The 27,380-nt window shown below is 40.9% G+C and overlaps 1 protein-coding gene across 7 annotated transcripts in view; it reads right to left on the bottom strand.

Annotated features, from left to right (window-relative positions):
• Positions 1-27,380, bottom strand: part of LOC112228567 (nuclear receptor corepressor 1) — a 112,878-nt gene that overhangs the window by 38,437 nt on the left and 47,061 nt on the right. For 6 of the 7 annotated variants that reach the window (XM_024393986.2, XM_042309348.1, XM_042309349.1 and 3 more), the window contains exons 15-16: positions 4,077-4,207; positions 3,016-3,314 (exon numbers count right to left, since the gene is read on the bottom strand). In XM_024393986.2, coding sequence (XP_024249754.1) covers positions 3,016-3,314; positions 4,077-4,207 — 430 coding nt within the window. Of the gene's footprint in view, positions 1-3,015; positions 3,315-4,076; positions 4,208-17,552; positions 17,766-27,380 lie in introns of those variants that run through there. The other variant, XM_042309350.1, reaches the window with a different exon arrangement.

A 27,380-nucleotide genomic window follows, 5' to 3' on the forward strand; every position in this document is an offset into this window, starting at 1 on the left:
GTGAAAAATAAAATTAGATTTGAACCGAAATGCAATTCATGGGAGGGTTGCTAGGAAGAAGCCTCTGCTGTCAAAACAATTACCAAAATGCCCATCTTAACTTTGCCAGAGACCACCTGGACAAACCTGAAGGTTTCTGGAAGTCCATTCTCTGAACCGATGAGTCCAAAATTAACCTTTTTGGTCACAATCAACACCGCTATGTCTGCGGAAAACCCAACACTGCCTCAAGTCAAGCATGGTGGTGGGAATGTCAAGAAAAAAGCCAGACTACAGTTTGTAACTGCACATGGGGACAAATATCATATTTTTGGGAGAAATGTCCTCTGGTCTGATGAGACAAAAATGGAACCGTTTGGCCATAATGACCATCGTTATGTTTGGAGGAAAAAGGGGGAGGCTTGCAAGCTGAAGAACACCATCCCAACCGTGAAGCACAGGGGTGGCAGCATCATGTTGTGGGGGTGCTTTGCTGCAGGAGGGACTGGTGCACTTCACAAAACAGATGGCATCATGAGGAAGGACAATTATGCGGATATATTTAAGCATCATCAAAACATCAGCCAGGAAGTTAAAGCTTGGTCGCAAATGGGTCTTCCAAGTGGACAATAACCCCATGCATACCTACAAAGTTGTGGCAAAATGGCTTAAGGACAACAAAGTCAAGATAGGGCCATCACAAATTCCTAACCTCAAACCTATAGAAAATGTGTGGGCAGAACTGAAAAAGCGTGTGCGAGCATGGAGGCCTACAAACCTGACTCAGTTACACCAGCTCTGTCAGGAGGAATGGCCCAAAATTCACCCAACTTATTGTGGGAAACTTGTGGAAGGCTACCCAAAACGTTTGACCCAAGTTAAACAATTTAAAGGCAGTGCTACCAAATACTAATTGAGTGTATGTAAACACACTTACCCACTAGGAATGTGATGAAAGAAATAAAAGCTGAAATAAATAACTATCTACTATTATTCTGACATTTCACATTCTTGAAATAAAGTGGTGATCCTAACTGACCTAAGACAGGGTATTTTTACTAGGATTAAATGTCAGGAATTGTGAAAAACTGAGTTTAAATGTATTTGGCTAAGGTATATGTAAACTTTCGACTTCAACTGTACCAATCCAGTCAATACCTTTGAAACTATTTCTTTAGCGAATTTTTATTAATGTTTATATTTGAAGCTACTCTTTAAGCAAATACCTGCAGTCAACTTGTGCAATACATTAGGAGATAAAGAAAATCTCATTCTTCATTTCACCTGTCACATAATTTCTCATTATAAAGCTTACCGGTAGTCCCCAGTCAAGTGGTGTATGTTTACTCACTCTTGTGCAGCATGCGCCAGGGGACATAGTTACAGTATAGAATGCACAACTAAATGTTAGTAGTTATAAGACCTATCTATCTATAAGCTCTATCTGGCTAAGTTAACAGTGTAAAATGTGCTAAATGCAGTTGTGCATTTGATTTGCTGATTTAGAAGCTTGTTAGCTAAATGGTTAGCTTCTTTCAAAATGAAAGCTTTGCTTGGTAAAATCAGAGAAATCCCCTCCTGGATTCTAGAGCATTGCTGTCTAATATTTGTTTTGTGCCTGCAGCAAACTATGAGTAACATTTTTTGTTACTTGTATAACTTTGAGCTGGGATGTCTGTCCTGCAAATAATTTCAGTCAGAGACCATATAAAAATTTTGCAATATGCTCGTTAGCATTCTCTATGGGATTTTACATGTACTTGTTAACGGCTAACCTTTGGATTTCAAAGGCTCAGTGGGGTTTGAAAATAGCACTCCTTTGTGTTCAGTGGTGGTATTACCGAATATCCCGGGATGGCAAAAGATAAAAGGTATGACTATGTGGATACCGCCCAAGCCTAACACACACAAAACCAGCACGGAGGCTGTGAATCAGCAGAGGAGAAGAGAGGAGACAAGCAGTCTGCTCAGCAGTCAGTCATTTCAGAAGATTGAACTTAAAATGGTCCTATGCAAATCCCTGACGCACCAGAGCCAAGAGGGGACAAGGGGTTGACAAACTGCACCTTATTTCCCAGTCTGACTTAAAAAAGGACAGCACAACATGTAGGTTTTGGTCAATACAGAAATTAGCCATAAAGACGAAATTCCTTAAAATAATACAACTTGATTTTACATCCTTGGATGGATATTCACCTTTCTGAGATGGATAATCAATTATTCCATTCAAATCTTTACAAGGATGTAGCTTAAATTCACCTTTCGAAAACACTTTTGTGTTTGCTTGAATGCTCTGGTCAGAGACCTGAGCCTGCACTGTCTTGACGTTCAGCACACATCAAAAGAATCTCTCAGAGCAGCACAAGGACAAATGAAGTGGTTCGGCTGAGGTACAGCTGTGAGGAGCCATGACAACAGGTCCACCCCAGACACCACACTATTGCCATTGTGATGATGGCTAGGGTATAGGCTAGACAGACGGAACCCCTGGCTAGGTTACAGAAGTGAGACAGTCTGTTATGGCATTGTGTTGAGGAGCAAAACATCAAAAAGAAAATCAACCTGAACCTGGTGAACCAGGGACCTATTCAGTGCGGTGACATGATAGAAATATAGCTAATGAATAGAACTGACTCCAGTTGTTAACTGCCCACCCTGTCACGTGTGTGTAAATGTACCTGGGGTTAATTATATAGAATGTGGTGTTTTTCTTGAAGCAAGAGGTGTTTCAGCTCAGCTGTATGACCATTGGGACTTATTTAGGCAAGTTGTGCCGTCCTCTTCTATAGCTGGGACCTATAAAAGCATCCTCACAATGCTATTATATTTCAGGGCCTTTCCAGGAAAAAAAGTTGATCTCTCACATAAGATAATCATGAAGCCACAGTTTACTCCCCACACACTTGTTCAAACCTCCATAGCTAAGGAGCAATACCACGAGTTGACAGGAGTTGAGACTTATTATCTACTCAGTCCCATTGTCACAAATACAACATAACCACAAAACTAAAAGCGTAGAATAGCTGAGGTGCTTACCTCCTCTGTTAGGGTCCATGGGGGGCTCACCCGGTGCAGATTTGGTGGGCTCTCTCACAGCCTTCTGGGTAGTAGGCTCAGGTTTGGAAGGCTGAGGGGGCTCGGAGGGTAAGAGAGGCTCGGGTGGCGGTGGCTCCTCGGCCGCCACAGAGGCAGCCTCATTGGCCATGGAGCGCGTGGTGATCCTTCCCTTGCGCCGGCCCTGGCTGTTGGCAGTCTTCCTGCCACGTGGCGTGCTCTGCTCCTTACCGTCCTCGTCCTCCCCGCCGTCACACTTGTCTTTGTCTTTTCCGATGTCCCTGGAGGACACAAGAGAAGGGATTGTTTTATTTTATTCAACTCCAATTAATTTTGAGATGGAGAAGGGATTAGAAGAATTGAGGAAAAGCTAAATGAAAAAGAGCTACTGACTTAAGAGAAGAGCCCGGCAGACATCTTGACCCCAGGAATCGGATCCATTAGCCAGATAACTCCCTGCCTTTTTACCCAGCTGGATCAGTGGGCAGCAGTTAGTCATGACTCATGTGTCCTAACCAACCATCAAATGAGAAATGCAAGTGCCTGTAAAAAAATAAATGTTTTTTGTTGTTGTTGTAATTATTATTTAGACTTTCCTAAGCATTTAGCTATGCAAATAATAGGCTTGTACAGTTTATGAAAATGTCCATTGTGGAATTTTCAGGCACTTGCATTTCTCATTTGATGGTTGGTTAGGACAATTCTTCTAAACCCTTGATCTCAAAATTAACTGGAGTAGAACATCCGAAGGAGAGAGGACAGGAGTAATCGATGGAACATTGAAAGCAGTCGGGTGGTGAGGTCAGCCTGGCCATCACCCCAGAGAAGGGCAGTGGTTCTCTCCCACTCTATGGCCTGATTTACAACACATCTATGAGGGCTCCAGAATTCCCGTCACCTCAACTGAAGGTAAACATTTACTGGGAGGTACAGATTCTCAGAGGTGGATCGGGCCAGAGGCTGACTATAGCCAGGACTAAAAGCTGTACCTGTGGGAAACCCATGCAAAAGTGCATACGCACACAGAGCTATTCAAAACTCACCTGGAGTCCTCCTTTTCATCTTTCTCTTCCTCTTCCTTATTCTGCTCGTCCTCTTTTTTCTCTGACTTCTCCAACTTGTCCTCTTCAGGTTTATCGTCTGACTTTTCTTCTTGTGAGGATCGTGTTATTTGCTAGAAAAAAAAACAAGGATACATTTTTTAAATTACTATTTTTAAAATGTATACATGGCAACTCTTCACCAGTCATCAAATAGGGAGATTCTCTACTCTCTCATGATGCCAGACAGAGAGCACTCTAGTCTATTCAAGTTCATCATGATGATGCAGTTCAATCTGGGCCAGAAAGTTAACAAAAAGGCAGCCCACTGCTCATTAATGTCTAGTTTTAAAAGTCTGGCCATGTTTGAATTCCTATTTAGTGACCGAGTGAGTGGGGTTAATGAGGCACACAGCTAAAACAGCTCGCCATGACCCACTTTCCTTTTAAGGCAACATAATAGTGGTGCGCTAAAACAACACCCTTTAGGAAAGAAAAGGAGTCAGGATGAAAAATAAGTGACACCGTAAAAAATACCAAATGATGGGAACTGATTATGTTTCAATACCTGTGTATTTCTGTAACATGGCTAAAACACCTTTCTCCTACACATTGCCTGTGTGACTAGTTAACTTCTCGGGAAGGTATGGTCCGCTTTGCACGTGTCCCAGAGAACTAAGAAGATCAGATGTACCAATGCATACACAATCTTCAGTATTATCTAGAAGCCATATGTTGCCATGTTGAGCAGTGTTAATGTAAATGACCAATGAGTCGGTATAGGTGTTTTTGCACTTGACCAATGAGAATGAGACCAATGAACACGTGCAAGTTGAGGAGGTGTAAAACTTGTCTGGCATAGTGTTTCAGCTGAGCACAATCCTTCCGTTGGGGTGTAAATTAAAGACTTGAATTGGATTCAAGCATTTGTTCTCAATATCTTCATTACCATTCACAAAGCAATAAACTGACGGACCTACAAATCACAGCATGAATCTTACAGCGACCTACGGTTTATTTCAGATATGATATACCATTTCATGGCCTATTAATGCACTCTCCAGCCAAGCGAAGCCACAAATCAAACAGCAGTTAAATCTCTTTACTGTTGCAGCAATCACCCAAACTCAATGTCTGACCCCTTACACATTCAGAAGCCTGCTAAAAGTTCACTGAGTGTTCTGCTGCTTAATTCTTCAGACTAAAGAGAGAACAGACAGACTGTCCCAAACTGAACAACAGTACTATGTCATAATGTGACAAGCTAGCCTAACTGCCCTAGGGTTATTCCCCCATTTACCAGGCAGTCCAATATCCTCAAAGCTAACCAAATAAGAAAAGAAAGGGAACCAGGAGTGGAGTTTAACAGCCTGGTCATGCACCCAGTGTCAATAAGATGACTATGGCTTCCTTTGATGATCTTCACATGGAGAGGGTGTCCACAGGATCATGCCACACACACACACACACACACCATAAGTACAATACATGCGATTGTTCCCCCTGGATTCAGCTGGTGTAGAAAATCAAAGGCCTCACATGACAACTAAATGAAGAGAATTACAGTGAAAGATGGGGTGAGTGATAGGGTGTCCTGAACCCACAACCACCCCAACCCATCAGAGTTCATATATGCAATCATTCAAGTCATTATGATTGCCCATGACAATTAGTAATCACATTAGCTTACAGCAAGAATGCAGATACTGTACAAACCAAGATTGACTTTTGCAGCCACCAATCAATATAAAGCTTTTGGCAGATGCACCAATGATGAAAAGTATCTAAATGTTGCATTTTGTATAAAAATACTGAAGTACACATTTATATACAGGATCAGTCAAAAGTTACTCATTCACCTACTCGTTCAAAAGGTTGTTTTTTATTTTACAATTTTGTACATTGTAGAATTATAGTGAAGACATCAAAACTACAAAATAACATATGGAATCATGTAAACAAAAAAAGTGTTAAGTCAAACATATGTAATATTTTTGATTCTTCAAAGTAGCAACCCTTTGCCTTGATGACAGCTTTGTACACTCGTTGCATTCTCTCAAGCAGCTTCACCTGGAATGCTTTTCCAACAGTCTTGAAGGAGTTCCAATTTAAGCAGAGCACTTGTTGGTTGCTTTTCCTTCACTCTGCGGCCCAACTCAGCCCAAACCATCTCAATTGGGTTGAGGTCATCTGATGCAGCATTCCATCACTCTTCTTGGTCAAATAGCCTTTACACAGCCTGGAGGTGTGTTGGGCCATTGTCCTGTTGAAAAACAAATGATAGTTGGACGAAGCGCACACCACATAGGATGGCGTTTTTCTGCAGAATGCTGTGGTAGCCATGCTGGTTAAGTGTGCCTTGAATTCTGAATAAATCACTGGAGTGTCGCCAGCAAAGCACCCCCACACCACCTCCATGCTTCATGGTGGGAAACACACATGCGAAGAGCATCCGTTCACCTACTTTGCATCTCACAAAGACACAGCAGTTGAACGCAAACACCTCACATTTGGACTAATCAGGCCAAAGGACAGATTTCCACCTGTCTAATGTCCATTGCTAGTGTTTCTTGGCCCAAGCAAGTCTTTTATTCTTCTTACTGGTGTTTTTTAGTAGTGTTTTCTTTGCAGCAATTTGACCATGAAGGCCTGATTCACCCAGTCTCCTCTGAACAGTTGATATGTTTGTTACCTGAACTCTGTGAGCTGCAATCTGAGGTGCAGTTACTTGCCGATTTCTGAGGCTGGTAACTCTAATGAACTTATCCTCTGCAGCAGAAGTAACGCTGGGTCTTCCTTTCCTGTGACGGTCCTCATGAGAGCCAGTTCCATCATAGCGTTTGATGGTTTTTGCGACTGACCTTGAAGATTTGTTCAAAGTTCTTGACATTTTCTGACCTTCATGCCTTAAGAAATGGACTATCAGTTCTCTTTGCTTATTTGAGCTGTTCTTGTCATAATAAGAACTTGGTATTGTACCAAATAGGGTTCTATTGTCTGTATACCAACGATACCTTGTCACAACACAACTGAATGGCTCAAATGCATTAAGGAAAGAAATTCCACAAATTAACTTTTAATAAGGCACACTTGTTGATTGAAATGCAATTGTTTGGTTAATACATGATTCAATATGTGTTTTTTCATAGTTTTGATGTCTTCAATATTATTATACAATGTAGAAAATAGTCAAACTAAAAATAAATCCTAGAATGAGTAGGTGTCCAAACTTGACTGGTAAAGTATATCCACATAGTGAACTTTCATAACACATAAGCATACATTACATACATATTTACCAGTAATAGTTTAGAATGTATTCACTAAAAGCAGTAGATAATAGATAGCAGAACCCCTGGGTCAGATACAGGTCTGAAGACAAGTCCTACAGAGTGATTGAGAATAGAGCAACATTCTTTATTATCATTGCTGGCGCAGAACACCACAGACTACCTCCCTCCTCTGCCTGTTCCACGAAAGTACTGTGCTGGAACAAGTCTGGCTATGCCAAGCCAAACATCCCATGCTGGTACCGGATGGGGCCAAGGAATTTCAAAACTCAGTGGTGAGGCAGAGGGGGAATGAGGCAGAGAAGATAAAAGGAGAGCGAGCAAGAGTGAACGAGAACAAGAGCGAAATAGTAGAAACCGGGAGAAAGGCAGAGAAGATAAGTAGATTATTTAAAAAGCATGAAGAGGGACAAGGATGAATTTGAATGCATGAAGACAGACATTATTGGTGGGCTCGATCTACAGACAGATCAGAGAGACCATTTGGCCAAGTAGACATGGGTCGTGTTCAGCAAAAAAACAGAAAACATTTAGCAACAACAAAAATCTGTGTTCCTTTTGGAGACATTCAGGTAATACCACTTGTGAAACTCCATTTAAAAAGGTTTAGGGACCACAGTTATTCCTCCACACTAGAGCAGTCCTGGTGGGGTCAGGGATCACGTGTGTTTATTTTGGAGGCCATCTGGGCACCATGATGGCATTCCTGTCTTCTCTCCCCATTCTGCTCAAGTGCTTCCAGTGCTGCTTCCACACCACTGATGTTCTCCAAATCTCAATGGAGCCCTGTTTGCCAGTTTTTTTAGACTGTTTTTCCCCCCCTGACCTGGTCTGAGTTTTAATTTCTCCCCTCTCTCACCTTCTTTTCACTGGTTCCCTAGTGCTGTTTGAGTAAGGAAATGACAACCACAAGATCATCTTTTCCTTTTCCTAACCTGGAGTTTAAATGGGTCATCAGAGAGATCTTTGAAACACACACACATGCTGTTAACTTCTCTAGGGTAGGGGACAGCATTTGGAATTTTGGATGAAAAGCATGCCCAAATTAAATTGCCTTCTACTCAGGCCCAGAAGATAGGATATGCATATAATTAGTAGATTTGGATAGAAAACATTCTAAAGTTTCCAAAACTGTTAAAATAATGTCTGAGTATAACAGAACTGATTTGGCAGGCGAAAACCTGAGAAAAAAAATCCAGCTTCCTGAATGGATTTATTTGTTTTTATTTTTCTATTCAATGCCATTACAGTATCCATTGACTTAGGACTCAAATTGCAGTTCCTATGTCTTCCACTAGATGTCTACAGTCTAGAAATGGTTTCAGGCTTGTATTCTGAAAAATTAGGGAGTAAGAGTAGTCTGAATGAGTGGACCCTGCCGTGTCACAGAGCTTTTTCATGCGCGAGACCGGGAGTGTGCCTTTCTTGTTTACCTTTTATATTGACGTTAATGTCAAGGTTGAAATATTAGCGATTATTTTGGCTAAAAACAACCTGAGGATTGAATATAAACATCGTTTGACATGTTTCTATGAACTTTACGGATACAATTTGGATTTTTTTGTCTGCCTGTTGTGACTGCGTTGGAGCCTGTGGATTACTGAAGAAAACGGTCGAACAAAGGGGAGGTTTTCAGATATAAAGCGAGAATTTATCAAACAAAAGGAACATTTTTTGAATAAATGAATGTCTTCTGAGTGCAATCATATGAAGATCATCAAAGGTAAGTGATTACTTTTATCTCTATTTTTGACTTATGTAACTCTTCTACTTGGCTGGTTACTGTTTGTAATGATTTGTCTGCTGGGCTATGTTCTCAAATAATTGTATGGTTTGCTTTCGCCGTAAAGTATTTTTAAAAATCTGACACCGTGGTAGGTTTAAAGATGAACTTCTTGTGAATCCAATGTAAAATAGTTATCTTTTCTCAATTTTTGTCATGAGTATTTCTGTATTTGAATTTGGCGCTCTGCATTCTCACTGGATGTTGGCCAGGTTAACAACCTTCAATGAGGAAAGGGAGTAGAATAGACCGTTCAAAAATACCCAACTACTATCTACCGCTAGCTATTCAACCTACCCATCTACCTACAATTCAGTTTGGTATGACCTTCAACTCAAATGGGGGGGAGGGGAGCTTAACCCTTTCAGAAAACACTCTTGTACAATTAAGTCAGAATTGATTTCCTCTCCAAGAGAGCAAAGAAAAACAGAACAAACTTATCTACCGCAAGCCATCTAACCCACCTACCTACAGTTCAGTTTGACCTTTTACAATCCAATGATCCAATAGGCTAATCCAATTAGATAACAAACTTACTAGAATTTCTGTCCTCCACTGGACTCCAGACCTGGGTTCAAATACTCTGTGCTTTATTGAGCTTGCAAAACAGCAAAACCCATCCACATGGCACTCCAGGTGGGCTAGATCAAACAAGTATTTGAAAGACTCAAATAGCATTTGAACACCGGTCTAACTCAAAACAGTGGATTGTCCACTCTCCCCCTGCATGTCATGATCCAGGTCACTGTGCCAAGTAGGCACCTGGTCAGGCGCTTAAGGCAAGGTTTGGCTCTCTTGGCGTCGCTACAGAAAGCTAATGGGTTCTGCTTGACTGCTGCTAGATAAATATTCACTGCCAAGTGATTACGAAGAAAACGAACAAGGGAGGGAAACCACTTCTTGCCATTGCATGTCCAACAGAAGCAGGCATTATTGAGAGTAGTGTAAAAAAAAAAAAGACGTGGCAATAGTGCTGACTGATTTCCCTACAATTACATTCCTTAATTTCTTCTCCTGCCGTCTGTGTGAAAGTCTGCCACCTGCTGTAGACTAGAGTAACATCTGTGTGGCTTATAGTGTGGGTAGTAATTCCCATGTAACCTGCATGTGGACTTGGTTACAGCCCAGTGAACTGAACTCCTCTAGGTCACCTTTGACTCCATGACACACACGCCCTTTGGCCCTGGAGGCCATGGCTGGAGAAGGTCAGCAGGCTCTGTCACCTCATAAAATAACAGCTTTTCCAGTCCGGATCCATTTCAACATCCGCATGGCAATGCAAGCAGCCAAGCAGAGGAATACACAACGGGTCTGGTGGATAGACAGACATTTTGGAAATACAAGTGTAATGGTATATACTTTCTGTGAATGCTTTTCTCCAGTGTTCAATTTGGTGTTTTAATGCAAGCACTTGTAATGCAATAACTATGGAGGTGCTAACTACTAACACAGGTCAATATAAAATATACAAAACAGATCCATGCGACATCCATATAGCAAAGTATGAGGAAAATATTAGATTTCACAACAAAAAAGTCCATTGCAGGGGTATTTAAGAGTAGAGAGTTAAGTGGGGGGGCACAATTTTTTTTTTAAACTATTTTTGCTTTGTCATTATTGGGTGTTGTGTGTAGATTGACAAGGATTTAATTTTTTTTTTTTTAGAATAAGGCTGTAACATAACAAAATGTGGAAAAAGTCAAGGGGTCTGAATACTTTCTGAATGCACTATATATACATTTTTTTCTCTCTCGAATGTCAGATGATCTGGGCTAAAAGACAGTTTTTTATATATATTTTTAAAGAGAACACACCTGTGTCTCGTTACAGAAGCCCAAATTTGATATTCTCTCCATTTGATATACGACTTGGCCTATTAATCCACTCTTTCAGTTGAATGCATTCTACATTTCTGCTGCAGCGATATTTCTTGATCAAACTAATGAATCTAACAGAGTTCTAGGTTCAGAAAGTTAAGTTGCTTTTGAATAACCCCAAAACATGGGAGGCCTAAGGTAATGAAAGAGAGATTTTATATCTTGCTATTGTTTCTTCTAATGAGAAATTTGAACAAACCTTACAGCTGAGCAAAGCATTGTAAGACTGAAAGGACGCATGCATAAGTCCCCCCTTGCTGTTGCAAACCAAACTACAAAAAACCTAATACTACCAACTGAAATATCATTAAATCAAAGTTAAATTAAGACAATTTAAAGTTATGAAGAGTTGTGGAAAAAGTACCCAATTGTCATACTTAAAAAAGTAAAGATAACTTTAACCTCTTGGTGTTAGGGGGCAGTATTTTCATTTTTGGAAAAAAACCATTCCCGTTTTAAACGGGATATTTTGTCAGGACAAGATGCTAGAATATGCATATAATTGACAGCTTTGGATAGAAAACACTCCCAATGTTTCCAAAACTGTAAAGATATTGTCTGTGAGTATAACAGAACTGATGTTGCAGGCGAAAGCCTGAGAAAAATCCAATCAGGAAGTGCCCCAGGTTTTGAAAGCGCTACCTTCCTATGACTCCCTATTCAGCTGTGAATGTACCATCTACGAACTTACGCTTTCTACGTATTCCCCAAGGTGTCTACAGCATTGTGACGTAGTTTTACACATTTCTGTTGAAGAATAGCCATAGGCGGCCACATTGCGTAAATTGTCACATTAGGTGGCTCCGAGAGAGATTCTTGCGTAAAATACAGAGGTAGCCATTATTCCAATCGGTCCTAGTGAAAAACGAATTGTCCCAACGGATACAGTGCCCTGCGAAAGTATTCGGCCCCCTTGAACTTTGCGACCCTTTGCCACATTTCAGGCTTCAAACATAAAGATATAAAACTGTATTTTTTTGTGAAGAATCAACAACAAGTGGGACACAATCATGAAGTGGAACGACATTTATTGGATATTTCAAACTTTTTTAACAAATCAAAAACTGAAAAATTGAGCGTGCAAAATTATTCAGCCCCTTTACTTTCAGTGCAGCAAACTCTCTCCAGAAGTTCAGTGAGGATCTCTGAATGATCCAATGTTGACCTAAATGACTAATGATGATAAATACAATCCACCTGTGTGTAATCAAGTCTCCGTATAAATGCACCTGCACTGTGATAGTCTCAGAGGTCCGTTAAAAGCGTAGAGAGCATCATGAAGAACAAGGAACACACCAGGCAGGTCCGAGATACTGTTGTGAAGAAGTTTAAAGCCGGATTTGGATACAAAAAGATTTCCCAAGCTTTAAACATCCCAAGGAGCACTGTGCAAGCGATAATATTGAAATGGAAGGAGTATCAGACCACTGCAAATCTACCAAGACCTGGCCGTCCCTCTAAACTTTCAGCTCATACAAGGAGAAGACTGATCAGAGATGCAGCCAAGAGGCCCATGATCACTCTGGATGAACTGCAGAGATCTACAGCTGAGGTGGGAGACTCTGTCCATAGGACAACAATCAGTCGTATATTGCACAAATCTGGCCTTTATGGAAGAGTGGCAAGAAGAATGCCATTTCTTAAAGATATCCATAAAAAGTGTTGTTTAAAGTTTGCCACAAGCCACCTGGGAGACACACCAAACATGTGGAAGAAGGTGCTCTGGTCAGATGAAACCAAAACTGAACTTTTTGGCAACAATGCAAAACGTTATGTTTGGCGTAAAAGCAACACAGCTCATCACCCTGAACACACCATCCCCACTGTCAAACATGGTGGTGGCAGCATCATGGTTTGGGCCTGCTTTTCTTCAGCAGGGACAGGGAAGATGGTTAAAATTGATGGGAAGATGGATGGAGCCAAATACAGGACCATTCTGGAAGAAAACCTGATGGAGTCTGCAAAAGACCTGAGACTGGGACGGAGATTTGTCTTCCAACAAGACAATGATCCTAAACATAAAGCAAAATCTACAATGGAATGGTTCAAAAATAAACATATCCAGGTGTTAGAATGGCCAAGTCAAAGTCCAGACCTGAATCCAATCGAGAATCTGTGGAAAGAACTGAAAACTGCTGTTCACAAATGCTCTCCATCCAACCTCACTGAGCTCGAGCTGTTTTGCAAGGAGGAATGGGGAAAAAATGTCAGTCTCTCGATGTGCAAAACTGATAGAGACATACCCCAAGCGACTTACAGCTGTAATCGCAGCAAAAGGTGGCGCTACAAAGTATTAACTTAAGGGGGCTGAATAATTTTGCACGCCCAATTTTTCAGTTTTTGATTTGTTAAAAAAGTTTGAAATATCCAATAAATGTCGTTCCACTTCATGATTGTGTCCCACTTGTTGTTGATTCTTCACAAAAAAATACAGTTTTATATCTTTATGTTTGAAGCCTGAAATGTGGCAAAAGGTCGCAAAGTTCAAGGGGGCCGAATACTTTCGCAAGGCACTGTATATTATCGAATAGATATTAGAAAAACACCTTGAGGATGGATTCTAAACAACTTTTGCAATGTTTCTGTCGATATTATGGGGCTAATTTGGAATATTTTTCAGGGTTGTGGTGACCGCAATTTCGGCGATTTCTCAGCCAAACGTGAAGAACACACGGAGCTAGTTCGCCTACAAAAATAATATTTTGGGGAAAAAATGAACTTTGGCTGTCTACCTGGGAGTCTCGTGAGTGAAAACATCCGAAGTTCATCAAAGGTAAACGATTTAATTTGATTGCTTTTCCGATTTCCGTGACAAGGTTACCTGCTGCTAGCAAGGCATAATGCTATGCTAGGCTATGATAAACTCACACAAATGCTTGTCTAGCGTTGGCTGTAAAGCATATTTTGAAAATCTGAGATGACAGGGTGATTAACAAAAGGCTAAGCTGTGTTCCAATATATTTCACTTGTGATTTTCATGAATAGGAATATTTTCTAGGAAGATTTATGTCCGTTGCGTTATGCTAATTAGTGTCAGATGATGACAACGGTCCCGTTCACGGGATGGGGTGTCACTAGAGGTTAATAGAAAATGACTCAAGTAAATGTCACCCAGTAAAATCCTACTTGAGTAAAAGTCTTTGGTTTTAAATATACTGAAGTATCAAAAGTAAATATAATTGCTAAAATACACTTAGGTATGAAAAGTATAAATCATGTCAAATTCCTTATATTAAGCAAACCAGACAGCACCTTTTTATTTATTTTTACAAATAGCCAGGGGCACGCACCACATGAAAGATGGCGCTAAAAGAGATGGTCGCTTCGAGTCCTGAAGAAACTATGCTGTATTTTGTTTTATGTATTATTTTCTTACCTTGTTACCCCAGGAAATCTTAAGTCTTACTACATACAGCCGGGATGAACTATTGGATATAAGAATGACATTAACTTACCAACACAACAACCAGGAATTACGACTTTCCCAAAGTGGATCCCCTGTTTGGACCACCACCCAGGACAATGGATCTAATCCCAGAAGCCGACCTAAAACAACGGCGCCGCAGAAGGGGCAGACGGAGCGGCCTCCTGGTCAGGCTCAGTAGACGTGCGCATCTCCCACCACTCCAGAGTATACTACACACCAATCTCTTGACAACAAGGTAGACAAAATTAGAGCAAGGGTTGCCATCCAGAGAAACAGAGATTGAAATATGGATCTCTCGGGATATGTTGTCAAAATCGGTTCAGCCACCAGACTTCTCCATGCATTGCACCAACAGACACACACCTCTCTGGGAAGAGGAAGGGCAGGGGTGTATGCTTCATGATTAATGACTCATGGTGTAATCATACAGGAACTCAAGTCCTTCTGCTCACTCAACCTAGAATTCTTTACAATCAAATGCCAGCCATATTACCTCCCAAGAGAATTCTCGTCAGTAATCATCACAGATGTATACATTCCTCCTCAAGCAGACGCCAAAACGGCCCTCAAGAAACTTCACTGGACTCTATGTAAAATGGAAACCATATATCCTGAGGCTGCATTTATTGTAGCTGGGTCTTTTAACAAAGCAAATTTGAAAACAAGGCTACCTAAATTCTAATCAGCATACTGATTGCAGTATTCGCGGGAGTAACACTCGATCACTGCTATTCTAACTTCCGCGATGCATACAAAGCCCTCCCCCACCCACCCTTCGTTAAATCCGACCACGACGCCATCTTGCACCTACCGTCTTATAGGCAGAAACTCAAACAGGATGTACCAGTGACAAGAACTATTCAACGCTGGTTTGACTAATCGGAATCCACGCTTCAAGATTGTTTTGATCATGCGGACTGGGATATGCTCCGGTCAGTCTCAGAGAACAACATTGATCTATACGCTGACTCAGTGAGTCAGTTTATAAGGAAGTGCATTGGGGATGTTGTACCCACTGTGACAATTAAAACCGCCCCTAACCTGAAATCGTGGATGGATGCCGGCATCCGCACAATACTGAAATCGTGAACCACCACATTTAACCATGGAAAGAGGTCTGGGAATATGGCTGAATATAAACAGTGTAGTTATTCCCTCTGCAAGGCAATCAAACAAACGAAATGCAGGTACAGGGACAAAATGGGGTCGCAATTCAGACACAAGACATATGTGGCAGGGTCTACAGGAAATCACAGACTACAAAAAGAAAACCAGCCAAGTCACGGACACAGATGTCACGCTTCCAAACAAACTAAAACGCCCTCTTCGAGGATAATACAGTGCCAGCGTCGCGGCCCCGCTAACAAGACTGCCTACATTGAGACCCAATCACTGGCCACCTTAAATGGATCACTAGTCACTTTAAACAATGCAATTTTAAATAAAGCCACTTTAATAATGTTTACATATCCTACATTAGTGATATGTATATAATACCATTTTTTCACCTTACCTATGCTGCTCGGCCATCCACATATTTATATTCTCATTCACCCCTTTAGACTTGTGAGTACTATGTAGATGTTGGGGAATTGTTAGATATTACTGCACTGCCGGAACTAGAAGCACAAGCATTTCGCTACACTTGCATTAACATCTGCCAACCATGTGTATATGTGACCAATAAAATTTGATTTGATACCGTTTAGTGAGTCCACCAGATCAGAGGCAGTAGGGTTGACCAGGGATGTTCTCTTAAGAAGTGTGGGAATTAGACCATTTTCCTGTCCTACTAAACATTCAAAATGTAACAAGTACTTTTTGGTGTCAGGGAAAATGGAGTAAAAAATAAATTATTTTCTTTAGGAATGTAGTGAAGTAAAAGTTAAAATAGTAAAGTAAAGTACAGATACCCCAAAAAACTACTTTAGTAGTATTTTATACCACTGGTTATGAGTAGAGTATTTTCCAAACTATTCTAAGAAAGTGTTTGTCCTAAAGTTGCAGCTTTTAAATGGGAATAATTATCAAAGTCTATGCTATTCTCAATCAAATATTTATTTTAAAATTACAAATATTTTAGGCTACAAGCTGTGAAAGTGAGCAAACAATACCAAGATGGAAAAATCTAATGAAAAGTCAAAAGAAAAAACTTTCCACAGCTGTAGCATAAATGTGTAGTTGGCCTAGGCCTATTTCCATATTATTCTAGCAATGTTCAACCTAACTAAAACGCATATAGAACCTAGGCCAGTAAGAGAGGAGGATGAGGAAAATGCAAATCAGTTTATAATTATCCAGTTCTGAGGACAGCAGTTGCTCTCCAGCCATTAAGATTTACAACCCATCACAAGACGCACAGCCAGCGAGGCTCGAAGACGGTCACTCGCGCCATCTACGCGCTTCGGCACACAGACACAGTTAGTAGCCTTAGCTACTACATATCTCTTTCATTCCCCAGCTCCACCAGAGTGGAATAGACTATTCGAAAAGATTTGGCCCCACTAAATATATTTTGTCAATGTCATTTTTAAAATGTTTGTTTTACATGTTTTGGACGGCCGCGAATGAGCAATAACATCGTCTATGGGCAAGCGCAGATAATTATTTCCGACCCCTTCTATGTACCTCACTCATTTTCAGTCACCCTGGGAGAGAAAAGGGAGAGGGGGGACAAGTGACTTCAACTTTCAGACAAGTACACAATCCGTACAAAATTTAACACGTGGTTAAAAAAGTTAAATGTTAGAGTGTAGCCTATTTATATATTTGTAGATAGCGGGCACATACGCGCAAGCAACTAGTACATCATCAAGAACAAAAACCAGGCACTGTAGCTATGCAACTGTGTGATTGTGCAAGAGTACAGAAAAAACTAACTGTACTCAAATCCACAGTGTTCCCCATTGTAAACTTTAAATGGGTGTTAAGGTTAATAGGCAGAAAGTTTTTAAAAAATGCAAGCAATTGTGGCTGTCCCAAGAAACTGAAAGAGGGAGAGAGAGAGCGAAAAAGCACGATAGAGGAGATGGGAGGGGGGGGGGAAGAGAGACAGAGCCAACACACACCACAGTACTGGTTTCAAAGCCAGACGCCACATACCTGCAAATTCATTTGTCGGTCATAAAGGCCCTTTGCCCCTGAGCAAGCCACAGCCTATGGGTGTAGCAGGCGTGAGTTTGGCCAGACCCCTGGTAGCAGTACCTCCATAGCAGCGGTAACGGTAGCAGTACTACAGATACTGCAGGACAGGATAGCAGCATCATAACAGAGCTCCTTAGAAGGGCTGCCTGGCCCCGGCACTGCTCCACATATTCCAGGAAAGCATGTCATCAAGCCGCTTAAACCGCTTGAAGAATCGTCCATCTCACATGCACATTTTAATCTATGCGGGGTCACTCAAGGTAATCCCCGTCGAGCGCTTGTCTTTGATTGGCACTCGCAGCAGCACATCAAGTTTTTTGGGCCTGTCAGATCGCTGGGGCATACCACTCTGCTTTTACTGAGGGGGGTTATCGGTTGTCTCTCGCTTACAGCGAACCAGAGCAAACCACAGAGTAGACTGTCAGTGTTTTTTTTCCTCTCTCCCTCTCTCACTCTTTTTCCATTGCTCTCTCTCCCTCTCGCAAATCACTCGACCCAGTCTCTGAGGAAGTTCAGATAATTTACACAAGCTCCAGCCAACGGCTTGGTCAGGTTGAGCTGCTTTCTACCATATGACAAGGCCGTGGCGTTTTCACTTCACTGACAATGGGCATTTTAAATGCATACCGTAATACATGACATTATTAACTTAATCAAACTTTCATGACGAGTCAGTTAAGAAGTAACTCCTATATATAATGACAGCCTTTCAATAATGGATACAAACACATTTTTTCCACACTGTTACATAACCCTTTACAGCAGAAGAGCTGACTGGCTGATAAATTTGCATGTGAGAAGGTCAGTGGCTGTGTGCTCTGGCTGAACAAGGCTAATAGTTGTGATTATTGGACTGATGATGCGGAGGGCTGCTGGCCACATCATGCCTCCTGTGACCCCAGAACCAAACTTGTGATATAGAGATCTGGAGACTGGCTAGGCCACTCCAGGACCTTGAAATGCTTCTAACGAAGCTACTCCTTCATTGCCCGGGCAGTGTGTTATACACCCTTTGTTGGCAATGACAGAGGTCAAATGTTTTCTGTAAGTCTTCACAAGGTTTTCACACACTGTTGCTGGTATTTTGGCCCATTCCTCCATGCAGATCTCCTCTAGAGCGGTGATGTTTTGGGGCTGTTGCTGGGCAAAACGGACTTTCAACTCCCTCCAAAGATTTTCTATGGGGTTGAGATCTGGAGACTGGCTAGGCCACTCCAGGACCTTGCCCGGGCGGTGTGTTTGGGATCATTGTCATGCTGAAAGACCCAGCCACGTTTCATCTTCAATGCCCTTGCTGACGGAAGGAGGTTTACATGTGTGGTCTTGTATGTCTTCCATTTCCTAATATTTGCTCCCATAGTTGATTTCTTCAAACCAAGCTGCTTTCCTTTTGCAGATTCAGTCTTCCCAGCCTGGTGCAGGTCTACAATTTTGTTTCTGGTGTCCTTTGACAGCTCTTTGGTCTTGGCCATAGTGGAGTTTGGAGCGTGACTGTTTGAGGTTGTGGACAGGTGTCTTTTATACTGATAACAAGTTCAAACAGGTGCCATTAATACAGGTAACGAGTGGAGGACAGAGGAGCCTCTTAAAGAAGAAGTTACAGGTCTGTGAGAGCAAGAAATGTTGCTTGTTTGTAGGTGACCAAATACTTATTTTCCACCATAATTTGCAAATAAATTCATTAAAAATCCTACAATGTGATTTTCTGTATTATTTTTCTCATTTTGTCTGTCATAGTTGAAGTGTACCTATGATGAAAATTACAGGCCTCTCATCTTTTTAAGTGGGAGAACCTGCACAATTGGTGGCTTACTAAATACTTTTTTGCCCCACTGGATGTCCCTCTGTCTCCGAGGCAAACGGAGTCCTACCTTTTTGTTTCTGCTTGTATAGACTGACATATAGTAACAGTCGCTTCCTCGAACTACACTGAACAAAAATAAACAAAACATGTAGTGTTGGTGCCATGTTTCATGAGCTGAAAAAAAAAGTATCCCCGACTTTTTTCATAAACACAAAACGCTTATTTCACTCAAATGTTTTGCATCCCTGTTAGTGAGCATTTCTCCTTTGCCAAGATAATCCATCCACCTGACAGGTGTGGCATATCAAGAAGATGATTAAACATCATGATCATTACACGGGTGCACCTTGTGCTTGGGACAATAAAAGGCCACTTTTTGGTGCAGTTTTGTCACACAACACAATGCCCCAGATCTCAAGTGTTCACGGAGTGTGCAATTGTTATGCTGACTGCAGGAATGTCCACCAAGCTGTTGCCAGAGAATTTAATGTTCATTTCTCCTCCAACGTCATTTTAGAGGTTTTGGCAGTATGTCCTACCGGCGTCACAACGTGTAACCACGCCAGCTCAGGACCTCCACATCTGGCTTCTTCACCTGCAGGATCATCTGAAATCAGCCACCTGATGAAACCGAGGAGTAGTTCTGTCTGTAATAAAGCCCTTTTGTGGGGAAACACACACCCCCCCCCCACCCCACTCTGATTGGCTATATCTGGCACTCCAGACAGATTTAGCCAGATTTATTTATTTCAATTGACTGGTTCTCTTATATGAACAGTAACCCAGTAACATTTTTAAAATTGTTACATGTTGAGTTTATATTTTGTTTAGTATATGTAAAAGCCATTGTCAGAAGCCAGACAATCCTTTAAATGAGCTCAAGTAGTAGTAGCAAGAATGTTGTGTCTTCACACACAAACTAGTCTATTCTCTCATCAAGTATGAGTACAACACACACATGATTCTTGCGACTTGACTGGTGGAATTAATCTATAGTGGTTCAGAAGTAGAGAAGTCCACTCGGGCCTCTACTCTGCAGTTATACCCTGCTACTCTGCCAAGTGAGATAAGACTGAAGGTCACCAGGCAGTGGCAGAAACAATAGTGAGAGGAACACGATGTTACATCCGTGATAAAATACGATGTACTATTAAGATACTGTTAATACAACTGCACCACACCAACACTTTCTCATCAATTATACCCACTTATCACACCTGTATTTCATTGTACATATTTTCCATAGACAGTGGTATGTTAGAGGGAGAAGATGAGACGGACCAGTGAATCAAACCTCGGTCTCCAGGGGGTGTGCAACATTTGGTCTGGAGACAGCAGGCAGCGGCAGCACTATTGCTAGACTAATCGATTATTAATTATCTGACATGGTGCCTCTTGGTGCTCTGCCCTTAATACATACATAGATAGAATGTTCTATAAGTACAGGGTCCACAGGGATCATGTACAGTGGGATCTGGAATTACTTAGCAAAAAATACTAATAAATAGCCTAGTACAAATACCAAGTTATATTGTATGGGCATATGACACAAAAATAGAAATCTGACCATGCACACCAGCGGTGGGTAAAAGAATGCATATGAAGAAAATACCTCATCCATACTGTAAATATGGTGGTACTTTTGGTGTTATGGGGCTATTTTGTTTCCACTGATCCTGTTAAGGTCAAAAGCATTATGAACTTTACCCAGTACCTGGAGATTTTAGCCAAAAACTTGGTTGCCTCTGACAGGAGGCTGACACTTTGTCTTGCTGGAAGATCCACTTGCGGCCATAACCCCAAGCACTAATCAAAATCCACAAAAATGTTTAATTGGTCACAAAATCAAAATTTTATAACTGGCCATCTCAGTCTCTGAACACCATTGAAGAGGGCAGTCTATAAGCGCAGATGAAGGAAATCAAGGATCTGGAAAGATTATGTACAGATGAATGATCTAAGATCACTTGAGATCAGATGAAAACCTTGTTTAGACTTTCTAAAATTTAAATTACAAAGGCTGTAATGTAACAAAATGTGGAAAAAGTGAAGGGGTGTGAATACTTTCCGAATGCACAGTATGTAACGCTAACCCACATTCAGACCACTGCTCAAATCCAATGGAAAACACTCAATCATCAACTCAACTGCAGCCTCCAACTATGTTTTATTTTTTTCTACTCTCCAAACAGAGAGCCTTGTTGGATTTGAATGAGGGAAAACAGAGTATCAGGGCTGACTAGGCGATTACGAAACAAAAATGACAAAATGTGCATAAACCTCATTGATTAAAACTCCTCCAGTGTTCTTGTGAGAGAGGGAAACAATATAAAACACATCTGAAGTAAAACAGCACGGGCACGCCGTTGGTAAGCAGAGCTCCAAGGCACGGATAACCTTATTGAGTGAAGTGAAGTCTGCATCTCACCCAATGTAAAAGCAACTGCCGCTCTCTCACTCCCTCTGCAGAAATAAAGGTTCTGACAAGTTTCTCACCATAATCAAATTGAAGAAATTACCTTAAACCCTCCAAAAAAGTTAAACAAGAGAGCCTACTGATGCGTATCAACATATTTTAGCAGTTAGGATGGACGGAGACTAGAATTGAGGATGACTGGGTGAGTTCACAGAGAGGGAGTCTGACTTTCCTTTTTGACCTCTGTCTCGCTTTCTCTTCCCTCAGGCTCTGGAAAGCAACACGGAGCCTCCCGACTATGGCAACCAGATTAAAAAGATTCCTGGGAACGTTTGCTGCTCCCCAGCCCTTCCATAAATCAGTCTCAGCAAGCCAGCCCAGACCTAGCTCCACTCTGTTCTGCTTCTATGCCTGGGGCCTGGTTCTTATTTACCCACACAACACATCAAGAGCCTTCGCTCACTCAGCTCCCAAACCTCACACTCCTCACAAGCCTCTATAATTCTACTGCTAACCTGATACACAGAGAGAGGGAGGGAGGGAGAGCTGAAGAGGCACTGTGGGCTAAAGGTCACTACAAGCGCCACTCTGTTGATCTATGTGCATGCATGCGCCTTTTTGGTAACATTATATCCTTGCCGATCTCACGCCCATTCACAAGGGGGCAAAAGCAAAGTATTTAATTTGTGTCTTTTAATTTTGAGTCGCTTTCCCTTGCAAGTAGGGGCGGCAGGTAGACTAGTGGTTAGAGCGTTGAGCCAGTAACCGAAAGGTTGCTAGATTGAATCCCCGAGCTAACAAGGTAAAAATCTGTAATTCTGCCACTGAAGAAGGCAGATAACCCACTGTTCCTAGGCCGTCACTGTAAATAATTATTTGTTCTTAACTGACTTGCCTAGTTAAATAAAAAATAAATAGTAGCTAGTTGGCAGCCTGGCTAGCTGGCTTTAGCTTGGCTAAAAGTACAGCAAGCTAGCTAGCCTTTTTAGCTTCTCACATCTCCATGTGAAATAATCAGATTCATAAAAATAAATAAAATATGCCAGGCAAATATTATACTTGCCTGTGTAATATATTCCCATATCAGCAAAAAAAATAGAATGTCATGTTTTGGTCATGGAGAAAAAAAAGCACATGGCTAGCTACAGCAGGGTCCACCATTTCACAATAGCCTGGAATCATTACTTCTAAACAAAATACTTGTAGTCTTCTCATTTGTTGTGAAAGAAAAAAAACTGACAATTGTCTTCCCTTGCTAGCAAGTTGGCGAAAACACTGCAAGCTAGCTAACCTTTAAGCTTCTCACATCTTCATGTGAAATAATCAGATTTATATAGGCTATAGGCTACTTTGATGCATAGCCAATAGCATATACAGTGGGGAGAACAAGTATTTGATAACCTGCAAAATCGGCAGTGTTTCCTACTTACAAAGCATGTAGAGGTCTGTCATTTTTATCATAGGTATACTTCAACTGTGAGAGACGGAATCTAAAAAAAAAATCCAGAAAATCACATTGTATGATTTGTAAGTAATTAATTAGCATTTTATTGCATGACATACGACAGAGCCTGGGCGCGAACCCAGAGTCTCTGGTGGCACAGCTGGCGCTGCAGTACAGCGCCCTTAACCACCCGGGAGGCCCCACTTTCTATCAAGTGTTTCCCAAAACTCCCATGAAGCTCTGCGACACAACACTGGAGAGTTGCTTCAAGAATAATGGCTGACAAAAATACTAGGACCTAAACAAATGTAAGTAATTATAACTTCACAACGAATCATGTAAAACATTTACAATTTAGAGGAATATGTTAGTTAATGTGGAGACAAACAATCATGTATATTTTTCTTAAGTTAATTTAGGCAAATCATTAATTAACAAGCTGACTAGCTAACATAGCCAGCTAGATATACATTTAGCTGGCTTTATGTGCGTTTGAAATTTGTATGAATTGTAATTCTTGTTATTTAATGCAGGGATGCAAACTGGTGAGGGCCCAAAAAGGTGAAACGGAAACGCATCAATACTGTGTAAACTGCAAAACAATTGCCTTATTTTCAGAGTAGGGTTGTCAAGATACCAACATTTTACTAACGATGTGATGCCAAGTCAAGTATCAAGATACCATTTTCTATAAGTTCTGCACGTGTGCTACACAAAAACAAACAGATCCACCTCCTTCCTATGATTATATTGGTTTAGGGCTGTCCATGACAAAAACTTTTTTTTTTTCTTGGTCTGTTCTTTTGACCAATCAAAATTTGTAAATGTGTATTTTCCCTTATATAGACACACCCTATATGTTTTAATAAAATCTACCGTATGTAGGCAACTGAGCTTGTCTGATGCTTTAAGTACACTGATTAAATAATTTAGACACAAATGACTAGAGGGAGTCTGAGATCCAGATTGCCTAACCAGAAAAAATTAACACATTTGTTTTTCTCAACCCTCTTCCCCCCGCTGCTGCTGGCCTTTGCAGATTCTGATTTTACACTCCTAATAGGCTACACCAGGGGTCAGCAACCTTTTTCATTTGGAGTGCCAATTATTCATACCATTTTCTACCGATCTGTGTGCCAGTTATGATTTTCATATGCACATTTTCGTGGAACAGTTTCATTCCATTTATAATAAAGTCTTCGTATCTCAAAATCATTGTCATGTGTTTAATCAAAATTCTATCCAAATCTAAATGAAAATGATGAACCTAAAATTAACTTCTATTACCATTGCCAACTATGTAAAAATAACCTACATAAAGCCAACAAATAAAAATATTGCAGCCTGCAGGTAGAAAATATCCTGATAAAAACAAATATCCTAGAAATCACATTGGCTACACATGACCGGTCTGCAAGGAACTTGATACAACGTTTCAACTATTAACTTGGGTCAGGCCTGAAGCTCATGCTAGAAAACTTGCACCATTGTATAAAATATTCTGGGCCCTCAGAGTTTCCTGTTCCAGTGAGCTCCGGACAGACATAGCTATAGGCTTTGTGCGCAATGGATAAGAAGAAAATCAGGTAGGCCTATTGTATGACTTGTCCACCGGAACAGAGCATGTAATTTATTTCCCCCTTTCACGCTGAGTGATTATCGAAAGAGAGCTGGAAAGATTTTTCAAATAGGCTATGTGGAGGAACTATTGTCACTCTCAATGGATGTAAAAAAAAAATTTTTTTTAAACTTTCTGTTTGAGGTGAAAGAGAAATTACTTTGAAAAGTTCCACAGTGGTGGCGAGCTCGATCCCCAAAAGGCCACATTTATAGGCTTACATTTGTGCACAGGCCAAGTAGCATAAGCCGTCTTCTACGTATAATTAGGTGTCCTAAATTAAATAAACCAAAACGTGTTCCTCACAAGTGTAGCTGAGGTTGTGCACTCTGCAAATAACAGTAAATTGAAGGCAAAAAAGGCAAATAACAGTAAATTAATTGCATTTTTCAAAAATTACCATAACCAAACATTGTAGATTCAAATTTATAGGAATTAATGGTAAAATGTACTACTGGTACTGGTGTGCCATCCCCACGACCTATCGTGGGGATGACCAACAGCCTATCGTCCTAACAATTGACTAAATGGGGTCAGCCCTACATGCAAGGGATTTTTTGTTTAGCTTTTTCTATTTCGCTTATGCCATATATAGTTCCTTAAGTGATTACCCTTGGATGTTTGCGTACGTTTTTTTAAGCATTATAAAAAAGGCAAAAAATATATTATTTTGCAGAAAATGTTACTTATTATTTTATAGCTGATTTGCTCATATCCAAATTGATGGTAACTTGGATGGCAAAAAACGAAGTTAGCTAGCTAACATTACTAAACAAGGTCATTTGTTATCAAACAAAATATTAGCGGCCCACAAGTAGTTTAAAATGGCCCATGACCTGATTTATTGAATCATATAAAATGCGCGATTCGTGGTAGAAAGGGAAGAAGATATAGCTCTGATAATATAGGGCATAACTTTTGAGTTGTTTGGTCTATAGACACGCGGTTTTCAGCAATGTAAAGCCGCAATGTGGTCGCTGTGCTCTGTTTTTCCCTCTATGACAGTGGCACTCGGAGACGGCGATGACAGTGAAACCTAGCCAGACCGTAATGTGCACTTGTTCTTACAGCCAAGGTTCAAATATACAATGTATCCACATTTCTCGTGCTCGAGCCGCTACAATAATTAAACAAATGTAACAGAAGCCTCACTGTCAGCACACCCCAGATCGCCACCACAGCTAAATAACATTTTAAAAATGATGGAGATGCGCAGAAAGAGGGAACGGAGGGAAGCAGCGGAGTAGGCTAATGTAGGCCTAATGCCAATGGCTGGTTAGGTGATGCGGCTGACTGACGACAGCTGTCACACGTGATACTTGATGAAGCACTGATTCTGATGACACATCTGACATCACACTCTGAACGGTGTTTGATATTCTCATTGTAGGAAGCCCAGGGATGCATTCTGTGCTCAGTCAATTTCAATATGAGAAACATGTGGGTGAAAGATTGACTGCTGGCATTACACATCTGGCTAAAAGACTACTGTAGCTGTGCTGGAGCCACTTTTATTGATAACTTTGACACCTTCTGGAAACAGAAGATACTCTACAGGAATGACGGAGTCCATCCAAATCATCTTGGCTCCTGGACTCTGTCCCCGCATTTCAAGGCTGCGTTGAAAACATGACTGGTAAATGATCTAAGACCAGCTCAGCTAATCCCTACCATTGTGACAATGAGTCGTCATAATGCTGCATCAAATGTACATGATCATTGGCAAACACAATGTAAGAAATTAAATGTATGTACCCCTAATTGCACTGAATACATCTGTTTATCCCACAGCTATTGTAAGCAGAAATCATGAGCCAATAAACCAGAGTTACACTGTTAGCACTGAGGCGGTGTGCAATAGGAGGAAGACCACTTTATGCAGCTCACCCTGCACTGTCAATGTAAATAAAATGAGTAAGTCTACTTCTGATAAGCTTCCCAGTAAAGCATGAAAAACAATCCAGCAACCCAGAAAAGTGCTAAAAATAGCCCATATTAACATATGTAGCCTAAGAAACAAGGTCCATGAAGTCAATAACATGCTTGTAACAGATGACATTGATATTCTGACTCTCTCTGAAACTCACTTAGATAACACCTTGGATGATTCAGTAGTAGCAAAACATGGTTATAACATCTACCGAAAAGACCGAAATGCCAATGGAGGCGGTGTTGCGGTCTATATTGAGGACCACATTCCTGTAAAGCTTAGAGACAATCTAATGTTAAATACTGTTGAAGTAATATGGCTAGAGGTTAATCTGCCTCACTTGAAGCCCATTCTTGTGGGAAGCTGCTATAGACCACCAAGTGCTAACAGTCAGTATCTGGATAATGTGTGAGAAATGCTTGATAATGTATGTGATATCAACAGAGAGGTATATTTTCCAGGTGATTTAAAATATTGACTAGCTATAATCAAGCTGCCCACTCAGGAAAAAACTTCAAACTGTAACCAGTGCCTGCAACCTGGATCAGGTTGTCAGTCAACCTACCAGGGTAGA

Source organism: Oncorhynchus tshawytscha, linkage group LG30 (assembly GCF_018296145.1).
Source record: "Oncorhynchus tshawytscha isolate Ot180627B linkage group LG30, Otsh_v2.0, whole genome shotgun sequence".
Lineage (NCBI taxonomy): Eukaryota > Metazoa > Chordata > Actinopteri > Salmoniformes > Salmonidae > Oncorhynchus > Oncorhynchus tshawytscha.